The 18,394-nt window shown below is 40.7% G+C and overlaps 1 protein-coding gene across 1 annotated transcript in view; it reads right to left on the reverse strand.

Moving 5' to 3' along the window:
- Positions 1 to 8,981: 8,981 nt before the first annotated feature.
- The window catches only part of LOC140324884 (uncharacterized), a 12,131-nt gene continuing 2,718 nt past the window's right edge, over positions 8,982 to 18,394 (reverse strand). The window contains exons 3-16 of the mRNA XM_072403009.1: positions 17,885 to 18,001; positions 17,615 to 17,698; positions 17,474 to 17,530; positions 15,655 to 15,729; positions 14,948 to 15,031; positions 14,815 to 14,871; positions 13,991 to 14,047; positions 13,680 to 13,754; positions 13,315 to 13,389; positions 12,796 to 12,867; positions 11,968 to 12,042; positions 11,595 to 11,743; positions 10,698 to 10,804; positions 8,982 to 9,464 (exon numbers count right to left, since the gene is read on the reverse strand). Of these exons, the coding sequence (XP_072259110.1) occupies positions 9,317 to 9,464; positions 10,698 to 10,804; positions 11,595 to 11,743; positions 11,968 to 12,042; positions 12,796 to 12,867; positions 13,315 to 13,389; positions 13,680 to 13,754; positions 13,991 to 14,047; positions 14,815 to 14,871; positions 14,948 to 15,031; positions 15,655 to 15,729; positions 17,474 to 17,530; positions 17,615 to 17,698; positions 17,885 to 18,001 (1,232 nt within the window). The 3' untranslated portion in view covers positions 8,982 to 9,316. The remainder of the gene's footprint in view (positions 9,465 to 10,697; positions 10,805 to 11,594; positions 11,744 to 11,967; positions 12,043 to 12,795; positions 12,868 to 13,314; positions 13,390 to 13,679; positions 13,755 to 13,990; positions 14,048 to 14,814; positions 14,872 to 14,947; positions 15,032 to 15,654; positions 15,730 to 17,473; positions 17,531 to 17,614; positions 17,699 to 17,884; positions 18,002 to 18,394) is intronic.

The following is an 18,394-nucleotide window of genomic DNA, read 5'->3' on the forward strand; positions in this document are numbered from 1 at the left end:
TTGTCTGTCATCTAGAAATTGACGTCGGCCCCTGATTTACAACTCATCGGTCTATATTTGCCATTACTATCATGGATGAATGGTGAACTAGCTGAGATTTGGTGAGGTGAGGATTTGTGATGGATTTGGCTGCAAGTAGCAATGCAATCGGGGAAAACTTATATCTTCATGTGAAGAATATTCTGGAGTTGGTTGCACTTTGGTGTGGGGGGTATACTGTTCAGATGACAACTTTTGTATGTTCTCTTTAAATATAGTTCAACTTTTTTTTGCAGTCAAGGAACTTAATCAGGAAATTTGTAAGTCCAATATATTTATTTTTAATTTTAGTAGCAAGTGACCAGTTCTGTTATGACACAGAGCCACCAATAAATATGTACAACCAGTACCACTGCACTGGGCCTGACCAATGTATGGGACCCTGGGGCCCAATCTCATCCCCATATTGCATGGCCAGTCGGCCCCACCCACCATGCCCCTGCAGCCACTGGAATGTAGGAGCAAAAACAGGTGAGTGGCCAAAAAAATGGTCATGTGTTATGTTTCCTCCGCATCCACTACCCAATCATAGAGGACTTTGTCTGGACAGGGAGAGTGGAGAGAGGTGGAAGGAGCTCTAGATACAGAGTAATGTAATGGTCTGCCTGGGGGTCCTGTGACTGAAGTCTGAAGTGGGGGTCTGTAGCTAAGGTTTACAATGGAGGTCTATGACTGAGGCCTGCAATGGAGGGATCTGTGTCTTATATCTGAATGGGGGTTTGTGACTAAAGTCTGCTACGGGAGTCTGTAACTGAGGTTTACACTGGGGGTCTGTCTCCAGGGAAGAGCCATCACTAGAGGGTCTGTCACTGAATGATCTGTCACAAGGAGATCAGTCTGGTGGTCTGTTACAAGGGTTTATCACTGGGAAAAGTGATTTTTCTGCACCATGATTGGAGTCCAGTTGTGTTAAATTGATTGGAGTTCCCTTTGGAAAACTGATTGGAGTCACCCGTCGTAAATTGATTGGCACCCCCCTTCCGTTATAAAGTGATTGGACATGATTTAGGAAGGTGCCACCTCTCTATGGAAGCCTCATAGCTGACAATGTATATCAGAACAAAACCAAGCCACGACCAAACCAAGCCACAGGAATGGCCTGTAAAGCTCAGAGACAAGATTGTTACAAAGCACAGTTCTGAGGAAGGTTACAAAAACATTTCTGCTGAACTGAAGTTTCCCAAGAGCACAGAAGCCTCCATCATTCTCAAATAGAATATGTCTGGAACAACCAGAACCCTTTTAAGAGGGTTGATAATGATAGATAGATTGTTGTGAAAAATGGCCCTCGCCGCGCCCTCGATAATTTGTACAGCAATCAGTATAATTGCCATTCCGTGAATTTCAGGTTTTCTTTCTGGTGACATTCAGAGTATTCTAGGATCTTTGGAAAAAGTGACAGAAGATTTGCATAAAATGAACAGGAAGTTTACCCTATCCCAGCCAATGGCACCTAGGATGTGCTCCTTGAACCCCCTTTTCATTCTAAACATCCACACATATACAAGGCCTAATTTGTGTGACGCACTTTTGGAGAACCCCCTTAGTCTATACACCAAAAGCATACAATCACAGGAATGGAAAAATACTTGTCAGTATAATATACAACAGGATTAAAATTTTTTTGCAGGGTTCAGCAATACCAAATGGGACATACCACTCATACCACTGCAACCCATTCACTTATAAAGAATGCAGTGACTGGAGCTGTACAAACATAAAGTTCAATCAAATGTCTCCGGCTGCTCTTGCATGTACAGAATTACAGGAGCTAGGTAAGCAAAGCCATTGTCATTGTGTTATATGGGAGCAACAGGGAGGATTGATTGGCATGGGTGTGCTATTTGGATATCACTGGACCATACAAAGGTAAGAAAAGCAGAATTTGTTGTCTAGAATGTTGTCTTGTTTCTGTCCCTCAGGTTCTGGCGGGAAGGTCAGCCCGATAATTGGATGGGTCATGGTTTCGGTGGAGGGAAGATTGCACTGAGTTGGTGGACGGAAAATATTGGAATGACAATCAGTGTCCCCAGAACTCCCAGTACATCTGTGGGATGGAAATATTCTGATGATGAACAGAGAACGTCTGCTATCTCATTCATGTCCTCCATCATACTAAATGAAGAATTTACTATTGCAAAAATAATCTTACTGGATATGTTGGGACTTGTAGTCTAAAAGAAATAATTTCTCGGACCTGTTATCAGCTACGGGAGACAACTGTTGAGTTACTGCCACAACATTATTTTTGTGCTGTCTTGGTAAATAGTCTATGGAAGCCGCAGGAAGTTCCTGAGAAAACAGCAGCTGTCAAAACTCCTCCCAGTTACAGATCTGTGATTGGTGGACAAATGTGACAACCCATGAGCAACAGGTATGGCCAATAAAATGCAGTAAAAGATGAACATCGTTGTTGGTTTCAAGTATTACACACACTGTGCTACTCACTCCTAATCCTTAACTTTTACATTTTGTAACTGTTGTCAGCAAACGTGTAATGCCATCAAGGTGGCTTGAGGATGCTGATTTTCCTAATAAACATTATATGTTCACTGACAAAAACACCCGGAGGGGAAGATTGTGCCCAGTTGGGTGGAGTGTTGTCCATTTTTTTCTCAAAAGCATCTCTAGATCTGAGAGAAGAAAATATCCTTATCGAGAGGGAGAGAAAATCTAAATTTTTGACTCTTGTATAGATAAAAAATGATGTGTAGCCGTTTCCTGAGATATTGAAGAAAGGTAAAATATAGTCAGACTCTACCGACCCACAACTAGCTATCACTATGGCAGGGGAACTATGAATTCCCTATGGAGAGGGAGTTCTGATTAGGATAGAGGGCTCATTACTAACCTCTGGGATTGGAGAACTTTGTAAAGGTTTTGTATAATTCATTCATAAAGACCTGACAATGACCTGTGAGGGATCTTATCTAGCTGTATAAGTCAAAGCATTAAGCAGGAGATTCAGCCGGTTCATTCCTTCTAATTGTGTAGGTCATGTGACAGATTTAGTTCTAAAAGTCCTCAACAAAGGAATTATCAACTCCCTGTTTCACCAACATGGGGCGTCAAAATCCCCCTGCAGCCGATGGACAATCTGGACCTTTTTTACCCCACTGCTCTGTCAGACAGGTGCCTCAGCATTCTGGCCCTTCCTTGCTTATTACCTTGCTCTAACAATTAGGATTCCCTATTACCCCATCCTGCTTAGTCTTGATTGGTCCCATTCCATCCAGTCAAATTGTTTATTCTTCCGTCCACATATCGTACAAATGACATTGTCTGCATGTTCAACCCCTCCAGTGCTAAGAGCCGTCTCATACCCCTTATGGGGCAATGGCAATATTGTATCAGTTATTATACAGAATATATATCAATCAATGTTATCTGGGAAGGTTGTGGATGGGAGATGTGTGGCCCCACCATTGCTTTTTTCTGGAGGCACCATGTGTTTGAAGCCCTTACATTTAGTGCTCAGGTGTGGGCAGATATTTTCTTATATTTGTTTTATTGGTACTTATATGAATGAATAGACATAAGTTGCATTGAGGGGTACATTAAGTGATGTGTGCTAATTTCAAGAAAAGATTAGACCAGGCCTAGAAACAAGACAACATTCTAGACAACAAATCTCCTTTTCTTACCTTTGTATGGTCCAGTGATATCCAAATAGCATACCCATGTCAATCAATCCTCCATGTTGCTCCCATATAACACAATGACAATGGCTTTGCTTACGTAGCTCCTCTAATTCTCTACATGCAAGAGCAGCCGGAGACATTTGATTGAACTTTATGTTTGTACAGCTCCAGTCAGTGCATTCTTTATAAGTGAATGGGTTGCAGTGGTATGAGTGGTATGTCCCATTTGGTATTGCGGAACCCTGCAAAACAATTTTAGGTTGAAAAACAGAGTAATAACTATTTCTTATTTGCAAATGTATAATAAATAATTTGCAGATTTGAAAACAATGTAACTAAGCATTTTCATCTTGATTTTTTGGTGCTTTTACATGCAGATTTTTCCTATTATTATTTTTTTAGTATTCAGGTGAAAATACCAGCTCTGACATTCACAGATTCTTAGTAATGAGGACAAACAATACCACTGTCCACAGTGCGAGGATTTAGAAGGGTTATTGAACCCCCTGGCGTTCTAATTCTGTCCGTTTTTTTAAGAAATGTTATATTGTTTTGCATGGGAATTCATTTTACAGTGTAGGCCTATAATTCTTATGCATTACTCACCAAAATATGTCCAATATTTGATAAATATAATAATAAACGTTAAATAAAAAAATTCTGTTAATAAAATATCTTATAAAACAAGGGTGCATAAAAATGCAGAAACCTGTAATATAACTGTACAGTAGCGTATATAATATATGTATATAATATAATTATATATATAATATATAAGGATTGCTTTGTATTGGATTCAATACAGCTATTTTGTATTGAATCCAATACAAAATTGTTTTAATTTCCCGCCGATCCTCCCGCAAACACCGACGCATGTACCGATGTCACTGGGAACTCCTCAAGGAACATCACTGAATTCTCCGGTTGAAGATCTGAAGAAGTGGACACCACCCAAGGATGAGATCCATCAGACAGGACACCGGAGGACGGGAAGAGACCAGGTAAGTGTGTATTTTTTTCATTGTTTTTAGCTAGCCTGAGTGTGGCTCGCAGTTACTGCTTTTTGCATGTTTCTTTTACCCCGAGCCACATTTGGGAATATTGCCACGGGGGTTAAAATAAACATTACAAAGTATAGGATTATGAGATAGAGAAAAGCAAAGCACATATGTGTAGTTTAGTGAATTGGCATGTGATTTGGGACTATCGGAGAAGGCTTCTGACAGCAGAGCGTGTGAGAGGCATTGGGGGGGAAAGGAATTGTCCTCCAAGATCTGCCCTAAAACCAGGAGATCCAAACATTCTACATGAGACACTTGTTGATAGAAAGAATATTATATTCCCGCCTCTGCACATGGAACTGGGTCTGATGAAGCCGTTAGTTAAAACTTTGCCAACTGAAGGAGAATGTTCCAAGTTCCTCATGTTTGCATTTCCTAGCCGGTCATTTGAAAAAATAAAGATGGTCCACAGATTCGGTGAATGATTCCCCCAAGATGTGAAGGTCATGGAAGGACGGTATCAGGGTAGATGGGATGTACATATGATGGCTGACTATTGTTGGAGCATCCGGCGGGATTGTCCTAACACTGAACACTCCAGGAAAAGCTAGAAGTGTAGATTTTTACCTTAACCGCTTACCTGATGTCATAGAGTAACAATAAATCCTTTGAATGAACACAAGATGAAAGTTTATTCTCCCCAGCCTTGGAGAGCTTTTCTTCGCGTCTTCTGTCTTCCTCCGGGCGGCTTCATCTGCACCTGATGAGTCACCAGAGAGTTCCTAGTGACATCAGTGCATGCGAACGTTCCGTTTAGGACGTGGCGGGAAATTCAAATTAATTTGTTTTGCATTCAGTACAAAATAACTGAATGCAATACATTGGATTTATATGTGTAAATGTAGTACATTCATGAACATTTATTTTACAGGATAACATATTAGTATGAACATATTATTTATTTATTTTTTTTTAATTAAAAAATTTTACATTTACAGTTTAAAATTTATGGTGTGTACATTTGGGGGATATTGATGGGTTTCTGGTAATGAGATGGGGTCTGTATTATGATGTCAGTGAGATTCCATATTTTCTACTTGTTGGTCTGATTGATGTAATCAGAAGAACTGATAGAATAGATGATAGTCTATCTATCTACTCATGGAGAGCTTTAATATATCAGGCCGTTATGTCTAGAACTCTGGCTGGGATGTTCTGTAGTTCACAGATGGGAATTGAGAAGGCTGAAAATATTGTTTAATATTTCATTTTTTTTGCACATCAGGACAAACAGGAATATATTTCAGTATGTTGCTCATTTTGGTTCTGACGGGAAGGTCAGCCTGATGATTGGACGGATCATGGTCTTGGAGGGGAGGACTGCTCTTGGTTGGTGGATTGGAAAAGTTGGATTGACAATCACTGCTCCCGGAACTCCCAGTACATCTGTGAGAAGGAAATGTACCCAAGAATAAGCTAAATCCTCTGATGTCTTGGTCTGCTTTTTGTCCTAATACCGCAAAATATTCCTGCAGGATATGCTGGGTCTGATAAATAAGGATTCATTCTTCCTGTTATAAAATGGCAACATAAGTGAATCTATAGAATCTGTCATGTATCTATGCAAATTCTTCCCTAATAAGACAGCCTTTGCCAAAGCTCCTCCCACTTACACATTTGTGATTGGTGGTTGGACAAATTTGACAACCCATGAGCAACAGCGATAGCCATTTAAAATGCAACTAAATGGCTAGCTATTGTTGGTTTTAATGTTGCACATTAGGTGATGAGAGGCACAACGTAGAAGGTAAAGAATGGAAAGATCAAACCTTTTCTTGTACACAGAGGAGCGATAATTCAGTCTGAAAAACATGCACTGCCGTAAACTAATTTAAAGGACAGTTATGGCAGGATCACTTGGGATTATTTTAATGAAATCTGCAGATTTTGAAAGGTTGGAACAATATTTGAAAGTGTTGTGCCCTGGAGCAGGTAGTACCTTGACATTTGGACATTTGTGGATATTTGCCTATTTCCCCTATGTAAAGTTAAAACTTCTTCATTTCACCTAAAATGGTTAACTTGCACAGTTTAATACGGTGTAATTGCATTTTATGTGTTGTGATATATATTCTGTTCATCATCACTATATTTACATGGCTCTGTGGAAAGGGTTAATAAATACTGAGAGACTAATAAAAAAATTAGTAATTTTCAACAGCTGCCATTGGGTTTAAAGAAGACTATGTTTTGAAGGGAAAAATCCAGACTTGTTTACCACCAACAAGCAGACAAACACACTAAACCCGACCACTGCAAAAGAACATTGACATTCAACGCAGTCCTGGTGATCCTCTGGAGAAGTCATTGTGTGCCACAATCACTATGTGACCCCAAGAGCTTTCATTCTCTGTAGTCTGTAGACTTTTCTGTGTTTGGTATTAGGAGACTTTACATTTACTTTTGCCAACTAGGAACTCCAAGAGGTCTCCACCTTGCCTAGATATAAAATAACACATCATATAGGGGTGGGCATAGGGAGGTGCAAAGGGTGCCATTGCATGCGAATGCCTACAGCACCCCTGACTCTCTTAAATCTCCCTATGATGTGTTTCAGCCCAGTTCACTGAGCTCAATGAGTCGGAGGAGCAGACCAGGAGCATTGGAATAGGATGCGATATCAGGAAGTTTGCACTGTATTTTAAATGTAAGGGGCTGAGATAGAGGACCAGACTGGAGGCACAGAGAGGGATTATATGCAGTAAGGGAGGCTGCAAAAACATTTAAACAGTTGTGTATTAGAATAACTGGTATTGGTTATCACACTTACCTCTTCCTAACTACAGCGCAGATGCCTCTCTCCTGCGCATGCGGGTAGTTCTGACACTGGGGGTGCCTCTGTTTTGAAGCTTTATCAATTCAGTCCAACCCAGTTGCCAATCAGAAACTAGCCTCCTCACCAGCCCTGGCTACTTAGCTAGCTCACACACAAACTCAGTGTTCGTACAACGTGTCTCCATTGTGCCAAGCCCCTAGTTCTGTTGAGCCATCTCCAGTTCACCTGGTGCCTAATTCAAAGTTTCCTCTGTCCAGCTCTTGCATTAGGCCCTTTTTGTCCAGTCTGTTGGTTCCCAGCAAACTTCCCTGAGCTGGTCCAGTGTTCCTGTCTGTCTGTGGATATCCCTGATTCTCCTGTGCCTCCTGTTGCTTACATTGTCTCCTGTGTTCCCTGTGCTTGCAGTGGCCCCTGTGTCACTGTTGTCTGTGTCCTGGAACCCTGACATAGGACCAGACCTCTCTTGCTTGCTGTCTGCCTTGGCCCTGGCCTTCTTCGACTATCCTTCTGCTTTATGATTTGGTACTGTGTTTTGCCCAACTTGGTGTGCCCGAGGACCACAACCTGGCAGGAATCAGCGGCACAACATTCTCACGGTCAGATGCTCTGGAGAAGACCTGGTTACTGCTTAGACTCTGCACCTTGGCCCTTCTCAGGGCTTGCACCACCTCCATGCAATCCGTAGCGCCCCTAGTGGTCTTTTCTCTTTGTGCGTGATATTGGTAAGAAATGAGGGCCCATCATATCTGCATAGGGCCCACTACTGGTTTCATCCGCCTATAACCTTGGCATATCCAAGCCATTATTTAAATGATAGATGCTTTACCCAATCATGAGACAGATAATAGGATAAGACAATGACAACTGAATGGCCAAAGTAAGGTGACTTAATGGCAAAAAGGGGCACAATTGGGAGGTACCTGGCTGCTGGAGCAGTGGGCTAATTAAGGTCTAGGGGTTAATTAAGATTTGTCCATTGGACAGAGGGAGATTCTGCTGGTGTCTAATGGAAGATCATGCCGGTGAAGCAGGGAGATAGCTGGTTCCCTTCTGTAGGGCTTTTGGGACTGAATCAGTCACACGACCCAAAATATTAGAAGGAACCCAAGGAGGTCTCTACCAGCTGCATCTTCTGTTTCATGTTTTGGGGCTTACCCAGCTACATAAGATCCTTCATTGTTCAAATGTCATGTCTAAATGGAAGAACTTTACAAAAACGTTGCACAATTCATGAAAGCCACGGATGTGCCATCTAGATCATTGATGGGCAATAAATTTATACATAGGCCCCCAAAGTCTCTATATACCAATATGACGCCATAAAAATCCAGCACCAACAGTGACATCACTGACTCCGGTGACCATGACATCCACTTCATCCGTACAGGATGTGCACCTTCATTCAGATGCCACCAAATATAATCAAATCACATTGAATGCCATTGGCTGTATTTAATCATTTTATTGATTGATTGTATTTACAAATGATTAAAAACAACATAAAAGCAAAAAAAAGCCATTTAGCCCTTTGATGTGCTACCAATCAGTAAAACAGATTTCATTGGCTGATAGGTTTACACACATTATTCTATGTTGTACTGAATGGGTGTGTGAGAGATACGATGATAATATGGGGGGGTGATGATAGTAATTGGAGCTGGATGTGCAAGGAAAAGAGATGAGCCTTCAGCTTACTTTAATTATAACCAACTCATCAGTTGCTTTTGGATTGAATGTTGAAGTTGATGGACATCTAAAGAGGGGTTGGAGTGATTATTTTTTCCCCCTTTAGGTGCTAGTTAGGATATCTTCTTCTCACAGATATAGAGGTGCTTCGAGGAACAGTGGGCATCGTTCCACCCATCTGCATTCCTCAACTGAGCGCAATCTTCCCCTCCTCGAAGAGTGTGACCCAAATAGTCATCAGGCTGACCGGCTTCCCAGAATCTGAAAAATAGAAACACATAAGAAAATCAGCACCCTCTGCTCATCATGATGGTTTATAGGTTTGCTGAGCAACTACAAAATGTAAAAGTAAAGGGTAGTAGCAGGGGTGGACAATGTAGTACCAAGGATCTGAATGTAAATATTTGGTGATTTGATCCATTTCTGGACAGCTGCCATGAGGGTTGCTTCAATTTACAAAAAAAAATTACAAACATTTAGGTATTGTCACAAGGAAAACATCATAATTGCTAAGATTATATTACAAAAACATGAATTCCTGTTGCATCAGATCGTCAATCAATAAAGATCTATATCCCTCCCTGTTGAAGAAGAATGTATCTACAATGTTCCTCAGATGGTTCCATTTCACTTTCTCTGAAGGTTCCTCCTAAGTTTTCTGTTCAAACTGTATGAAATGTCCTCACAATACAAATTAATGTTTTCTTTACTCATACAACTTCACATAATTTGTCAAATGGTACCACCAGCATGAAATAAATGCCATGACTGGCTCTTAGCTTGTTTACAGGTTCTTGTTGGATGAAGTACATCCTTCCTTACGTTCAAACCTTGTACCCCAGATAGCCCAGCTTCATTTCTTTAAAAAACAGGAAACTGAACTGACTAAAAGCTGTAGGGTCAACTGTCAAGTTGTGATGAAGGTCCACCATGTTTGGACTTGTTTATGTGACAGGATGTCCTCACCCTGAAGCTTCAACTCTTTCAGCCCAGCGGCCAATAGTCCTCCTATCTCTTGCACAACTTCTAAATGTTGGCAAATGTTCAAAGATCCCTGAACAAGACTTCAGTAACAACTCATTAATAGTAAGGATGCCCATTATCTAGTTCATTATTTGGTAGAATCATCTACAATTCTGTACAGTAACCATAAAACCTTAAATTTAAGTCATGTAAAATGTAATTTTCTGTCTGTTATAGTCAAAACAACCCTTGAATGTTCCATAGCAAGATCAATCAAGAACTGATCATTTACTGATTTCTGAAAGAACCTCTAGCATGAAAACCCGTTATTATAAAACAGACCTACCATAGGTACATGAGCACCTACTGACGTTATGTAACCAGAAGTCAAACACGTGATAACTGATGGCTGGAGCGAGACAAGATGGCATCAGCCAAGTGTTAAATCTTTATTCCACATTGAAGAGAAACATGACATAATGTACAGAAATCACTATTCATCAATCAGCATGTGTGCTAGAATTCACTTACTTTGGGGTGATTTCATAAGATGTTCCGTCCACCCACTCCCAGTTTCCATCTGTCTCTATGAGACCAATCCACCATAACTTCTTTTGAGAAAATGCACGTATATAAACCTTTACAAATAAAAATAATCTGGACTAAATACAATAAACCATTGGTATTGCCCAACATTTTGTAAAATTCAAAAATTTAAACACTGATAAGTCTGTTCTACTCTGTCCTGTCACGTGTTCCTTGTCCACACTTGTGCGAACACACAATTGGCTCTTAGGTCTTACAGTGCTTTATCAAGTACTACATAAGGATCAATGTGTATTGTGGCAATTCCCACAGCCAAATTCAAATTTCAACGTTATCTTTGCGAAATTCTGCTGAGACATAAGCGTGCTGCAAGGCTGTTTCTGTATGTTTCTTGTGTTCTATCCTAATCATCCTTCACATGACTATCAGTCCCACCAGATCCAACCCAATCCTTATTTCAGGTAATGCTCACAGGAGCTCCTGATCTGTAACACATTTTGTACCCTGGGTCAGAATTTTTTTTGACCTGTTTCAGAAATGTCCAATTTTTGAAATCTGAAAATGAATCAAACCTTCTAGAAGTTCGGTCAGCTCTAGTGACTATGCATGAATTGTCTACATGGAGATTCTCTAGATAATCTAGAGCAATGTTAACATGGGGGAACCATTGAAATAACTTTCAGGTCTTCAGGGAACCCCTCCCCTGAATACTATATCCAATATGTCTCTTACATTGCAGACCAGTGGGAAGTCATCCTTATAGACAGCCAAAAAGATCATTGGTGTCACCTAATCTGACCTGAGACGTACAAATTTATTATTTCTCAAGGAACCCCAGCAACTTCCGGAGGAACCATGGTTGAGAAGCATTGACAGTCTCACCATCTCCTCATTGCCGTTAACAACCACCAGGTGAGCTTTCCTCCCTTCGCAGTCCTCCTTGGCGTTTTTCCATTGTAGCAACCTTGAGGACCAGTAATAGCAACTACCCCCAAAGTTTATCCAACCAGGGGCACAGAGTTCACTAGACTCTGAAAGAGAAAAACGAGGAAGAGAAAAAGTGAAAGTGAAAGCAGGGGAGAGGAAGAGAAAGAGAAGGAGGAGGATGAGTGGGGTGGTAGAGGTATGGTGAGAGTCATGCTAAATGTTCAAACTGGAAACAATGTAACAAATGTAAAACATTAACAAAAGTCTTTATATGTGAGACCAGCGGAAAATAAGATTGACGTGTGGATGTTCTGGTAGCCAAACTCACTTTTTCCTTTTTGGATCTCTTGTGCCAGTTTCTCCACAGATCCTAAAACCTTTTGGATGTCACTAGAAAGAGAACCTGTAATATAAAGTAGGTCAGTTTAGTTTCAGCCAACTGCCCTTTCCTACACATAGGGGTGCTGAGACGGTGCGAGCCCCCAGGTGATGTGTGGGCATTCATGATGGTGCTTTATTGGCTCATAGGTAATTTTACTTAGTTATAAGTTTATATATTGATTTTATTTATCCTGATTTCCATGGTTTTCAAGGGTTTATGTATCTTTGATCATTGAGCTGTCAGATGTACACACTCTTTACAGTACAGTAGTGAAATAGTGCAAAATATCATTCATGCTTCACATTTTCCCCAGTTTATCCTATGGGATTCACATCGACCCCACTTTATTCTAGTTGTCCCACATTGACTCCGCTCTATCCTGGATGGTTCACATTGGCCCCACTCTACCCTGGATGGTTCACTTTGGCCTCACTCCATCCCAGATGGCTCACATTGGCCCTACTCTATCCTAGATGGTTCACACTGGTCCCAATCTATCCTGCATTGTTCACATTGTCCCCTCTATATCCTAGATTTTTCACTCTTGGCACTTGGTAACTGGGAGAGTTTTAGATGGAGGAAGGGTCAGAGACTGATGGTAAGTACAATACAAGTATATTTCTGATTTATCTATACCAGCTGGAAGTGTCATGGCACACAATGGCACACACATATTCCATATTCAATATCTTCCTCTCTGGGCTGCCGGAAATTATTATGGAATAGATGGAATCTAATGATATATAATGATCCAGAAGTAGAATCCACAATCACCTTTAACATCATCAGACAGAATGCGTTTCACTGATGACTCAATCTCCGTCACTTTATTGAGCACTTTAGATGCTGCACAGAAAGGAAAAGTGATATCAGTCAATCTTGACATTCACCTACTGTATATCATTGTAAAGAACTCTGCACTCGTTTCGTATGATGTCACTGGCTGGGGAAAACTATCATAAAAGTGCAGAAGTGTCCTTCATTGCAATTTTATTACCGTTTGGAAAGGCCATACACACAGAGAGGGCTGAACTACAGAATGATCGTGAACTACAGAGAAGGGCTGAACTACAGAGAGACCCTAAATTACAGAGAGCACAGAGAGCGGCTAAACTACAGAGAGAGGCTGAACTACAGAGAGACCCTAAATTACAACGAGACCCTAAATTACAGAGAGCGGCTAAACTATAGAGAGACAGTGATCTACAGACAAAGGCTGAGCTACAGGGAGAAAATACTACAAATGATGACTGAATGTGTAAGAATTCAGGGGAAGGCGAAGGATAAACTTACGGTTTATTTTCTGTATTTCTTCTGGATATTTTCCCACAACTTCCAGAATCTTCTGAATGTCTCTGGAAAGAGAACCTGTCATAGATAACAAAGTATTGAAGATGCGGTCTCCTGTACACATGCAGATACTGATATGGTGAGTAGATGCTCCTGATTAAATCCACAAATAATATACACTAATGTCAAACTACCTTCATGATTTTTTTGTTCATTCAATAAGGGTGAGAGTGGACACTTCCATCTGATTAATTTCAAATTCGACTTTCAACAAAGAAATTGAATGTTACTGTAAAAATATGACATTTGAAATTTGAAAAAAATTTGAAATTTGCAAGGTAACTTTTCAAAATGATGAATACATTTACCCTTTAATTTCTGCATCTCTTCTGCTTGTTTGCTCACTGCTTCCACAGCCATTGGAACATCCTTGGAAAGAGGACCTGTAATACGCATAGTACCAGCTAATCTTACTCTTAGTCATAGGAGGTAGTAAAGTTGTGGGGGTCACGGGTTAGGGAGACATGCTTTGGTGGTATTCATCAAGGTTTTAATTCAAATTAAAAGTGTTAGGTTCAGGGATTAGTTCGGGGCAGTATGGTGTAGGTTAGGTTCTAAATGCTCATTTTAGAGGATAGTTGATCCCATTATCCTTTTTGTAACATCCCCACGAGTTTACCTTTGAGGTCCTTTATTGATGTTTCCAGGGCAAAGAGTTTCTCTGTCACCTTGGAATCTGCAGGCAAAGAACATTGACAGTGTGAGTAGACCAGACCTCTGTCATCCAGTGTCCACCCTCTTCAGTGATGTTCCATGTTACCATCCTGGGACATCAACCCAATAAATACATGGATTTTTATTCACTACTTGTGGTATTTCCAACCCTCATCCATCTTCAATTTCTCTCAGCTATCTATTGTCTTGGAGTATATCTCCATACATAAGGAAAAGTGATTTTGTATTAGCCTTCAGCTTGTACATAGACGCCATTTTGTTATTCTGTGCTCATTGAGAAACGTAGCAATCTACAGCTTTCTAGACACCTTATAAGATCATTGTAGTCATGCTGCTGGCTCTACTGGGTGGTGTTGGCTGCAGAACATTGCAGGTATCATCAAATAGGAGGTCAATCAACCACAGTTTGAGGAACCCTTAGCAACCTCTGTAGGAACCCTGCTTCAGAATGGCTGTACTAGACAATACTAAGATTCCCGAGCCTAATAACCATGTTCTGTTCCATTTCACAAACCCATTGACCTGCCAGAAACAATAAATTAACATTTATTTCATGCATTAGTAATGATGAACAGTATCTCCTAAAAACAGTCATTAGAAATCTCCAGTTATTTTAAAAATTAGGAATTCGTCTCAATGGTAATACCTATGGTGGCTATAGAAAGATTTTTTTTTTCATTTTCACTTATTTCAAGAATACAGAGACATTTGTAATTTTCTTCTCCATCCCTTTGCCCCTTTTTACCTAATTATCTGCAGCCTGCTTACCATTTAGGTCTTTAATTGAGGTTTCCATGGCAGAAAACTTCTCCATAACACTGGAATCTAAAAATGGAGATTATTCACTTTGTTAGAAGACGTTACCCAGAGTCTCCCCACCCGCAATAAAATTCTTCCGTACCATCTTGGGACATTTGCTGTAATACAGAGTTCAGTTTCTTGAACTTTACCTCCATGTCCTCTTTTATTTCATCCAGTCCTTGACCTGAGACAAAGAACAAATGTGTTTCATGCATCCAGACTGAACTTCTAATGTCCGCTCAGCTGCCCCTTTCATAAAATGTCATCTCTGGGTAACGGGATATCCTAAGAAGTTAGACTGTGTATAATTATTTTTTCAGCAAATACAATTTGTATTTTCCATTTGTGTTTTCCTCTATACCTTGAAATTCATTGTTGAAGCTTCAATGACAGTGAGTTTCCTCATCATCCTGAATCCCGAGAATGAAGAATATTGTGAGTTGAATTGTCCACATTTACTACTCCCACCACTGGAGATCTTACCCTCCTAGGACAGCCGCTCCACTGACATTCCTGAGCTTTCGTTTAATTATTTGTTCCATGTGATACAGCCACTAAACATTACATAATGGGATGACTCAAGATAGCCCTACTTAAGGTTGGTGGAGCGGAATAGATTTGCTTAAGGCTGGTAGAACATTGATTACTTAATATGTGTGTTATCCAAAACTCTTTTATCTTTGTTTTAAATAGGTGAAAGTAGAAGAAACAAGCCACTGCAGCCCTCTATTGTAAGGGTCTCACAATATACATTTTTTGAGTCCTGACAGGGTCTTTTTAGGGGTTAGTATAGCAGGATAGACTTACTGATTCCTTTCTGGATCTCCTTGGGTAGTTTGCCCACATCTCCAAGAATCCTTTGGTAATCCACAGAAAGGGAACCTAAAATTTAAAGGACACCAGTTTATTTCAGTCTGCTACGGAGTTGGCCTGTTTTCCACACACTGGTAGGGAACTTTTCAGGGTCAAGGTGCAGCCCCGGTGAAGACTTGGTGAAGCAATGGTGGATTATTACTATTTTTATTACACAGTATTTATATAGTGCCATCATATTACACAACGCTGTACAAAGTCCATAGTCATATCACTAGCTGTCCCTCAAAGGAGCTCACAATCTAATATCCCTACCTCAGTCAGGTGGATGAAAGACCACTGGAAAATCAAGAAACATTATTTACGATTATTTACCATGGGATTTAAATGAAAGGGAGAGGTGTAAAAACACTGGAAGTCTTGAAAGGCCACTAACGTTCCAACCATGTCTAGTGAACTGGTGATGACCCATATCACTTCCTAGTGTTATACATGACAACTCCTTCTTCAGACAAGCCTCTTTGTTTTTCCTCATCCCCTTTACCCTGTTTATGTAGGCCATCATATTGCCATGGCAAGGACAATCTGCAAGCCAGGGTAATGCTTCAGATATTTTTTCACCACCAAATTTAGCAAGGGGGGCAAAACAGAGTGAATTTGCCCTGGCACAGCACAGCCACAGCATTGATCCATTGTCAGAAACCCTATCTGTGTCATATCACATCTGCACCAAATTTGTGCATGATTTGTTTTGGATGGTCGAAAGCAACTCTCCAGCGTTGTGACTTCTCTCACCCGGGCTGACATGATGGAAGATTTCATTAAAAAGCCTGAGCATACACACGTCATTAAGGAGTGTAAAAGTGTTTCCATGTTGGCTTCAGTAGGGAGTGGTGCTCATGTGAAGGGGAAGAAGAATCAAAAGATGAGCCAACTCTGGAGCTCATCTCTTTGATCATTATACTTGGTAATAACAGATCCCACAAAATAGATGTGCCCATGCCATGCTAGACAATCACGCAAGGGGCCGTAAAAGATACTGCCTCTGTCTATAGCCACTGTTCAGGTTATCTGCCACCATATGGACATGTTCACACTCAGAGAATTTCAGGGAAGTGAAGACATTACAGGGTACATGTTTATAAAATGCATGGTTTCAAAAATATTGGTGGCTTAGTATCTTTCAACAGGGATAAACACTTTTAATAAAGATCTTTAAAGGAGCTGGCTTCAACCAACTTGTTTGGCAGAGACTTTATAACCAGTTTAGTCCTAGCTTGGTCAAGAGTATGTTCAGCTGGCATGTCAGAGGATGGCTCTAGAAGTATTTCTGTTTCCTTGCCAAACATTCTTCGGTGGAGTGCTGAAGACTACAAGATAAGGGTGGAGATGGAAGACTCTGAGAATATGGCTCTTTCTGTAAATCTGTAGAACAAAAATCCTCCAACATAGCTCCTGTTCCCTAGAAAAACTAGAGAAATGCTGCCCAAAACACAGAAGGGTAAGGAAAAGTGGTTGATATGGATGTTGGAGAAAAAGCAGATGTACTCTGGCTCCAGGGTAATCTATCACATTCACTGTCTTCACCTCCCTGCTGTGACACATGATGAATGAGTCAGCCATTCCACAAGGGCTGAAGCTTGGCTGGGAGGAATCTGCCTTTTACTACCTTGTGAAAACATGTATACCATTTTTGTCTATTACCACTTGTGGTGGTGCGCTTAGTAGTGGTGCAGCTGATGCTCTTACTCCTGTTACCTATGGTTTGGTGAATCCTGGATCTCCCACCCTTGCATCCAAACCACCAGCTCACCTTTAAGGTCCTTCAATGAAGTTTCAACAACTGTCAGTTTCTCCAACGTCTGATAATCTAGGATTGAAAAGTATTCACAGGGTCAGTATAGAGAACTGTCATCTTCCATTTTCCCCCTCCCCCACAGTAGGTCCTTCTTACCATCTTGAGAGAGACGTTCCACCCTGGACTGCATTCCCTGGCTCAGATTCCTGAGCCCAACCTCAATGTTCTTCTCTGACCGGCCTGCCAGAGACACAACATAATGGTCAGGAGTTTCGGGGAGTCAAATATGGATGATTCTTTATAATTATATTTCCAGGGTTAATAATGAAAATACCGGAGTGTTTTAACATTTCTGCGCCAGTTCTGAACCCCCCAGGTATATATACTATATCGATGTAGATGGAGGTGCAGCAAGGATGAACTCACCATTCACAGTGACGATGAGGATGGCGGTGATAATGAAAAGGAATGTAATGCAAAGAGCCCACACCGTGCACATCAAGTGGAAGGAAGGTCGAGGGATCCGTCTGTTCCTGAATGACACTGACAACAACGAATAAGAATAATATAAATATTTATTTATAAGTCACCATTGAAGAGCGATTTGGAGGAAGTTGGGGGTGGGATATGGATAATGATAAGCATATTCCCAAACTTTGGACAAAATGTCTGTTCACCAGAACTAGTTGTCTGCCAAGTAAAATAAGAAAGTAGAATGGTTTGATGTGTGAAGAGCTTTATGGTTTGGTTGCTGTCCTTCATAACTGGCTTTGTTCTTCCTATATCCAGGATGTTATTATACCTGGCTATATTCACATACTGAGAGGCCAGATAGGGAGAAAAGGTGGGAAGTGATCTAAATAGGTGAACCTTGAGGACCTTGTTATTGGAGAGTGTGAGACATTGGCCCTGATTCATCAAGCAGAATCGGATTAT

Source organism: Pyxicephalus adspersus, chromosome 2 (genome assembly GCF_032062135.1).
Source record: "Pyxicephalus adspersus chromosome 2, UCB_Pads_2.0, whole genome shotgun sequence".
Lineage (NCBI taxonomy): Eukaryota > Metazoa > Chordata > Amphibia > Anura > Pyxicephalidae > Pyxicephalus > Pyxicephalus adspersus.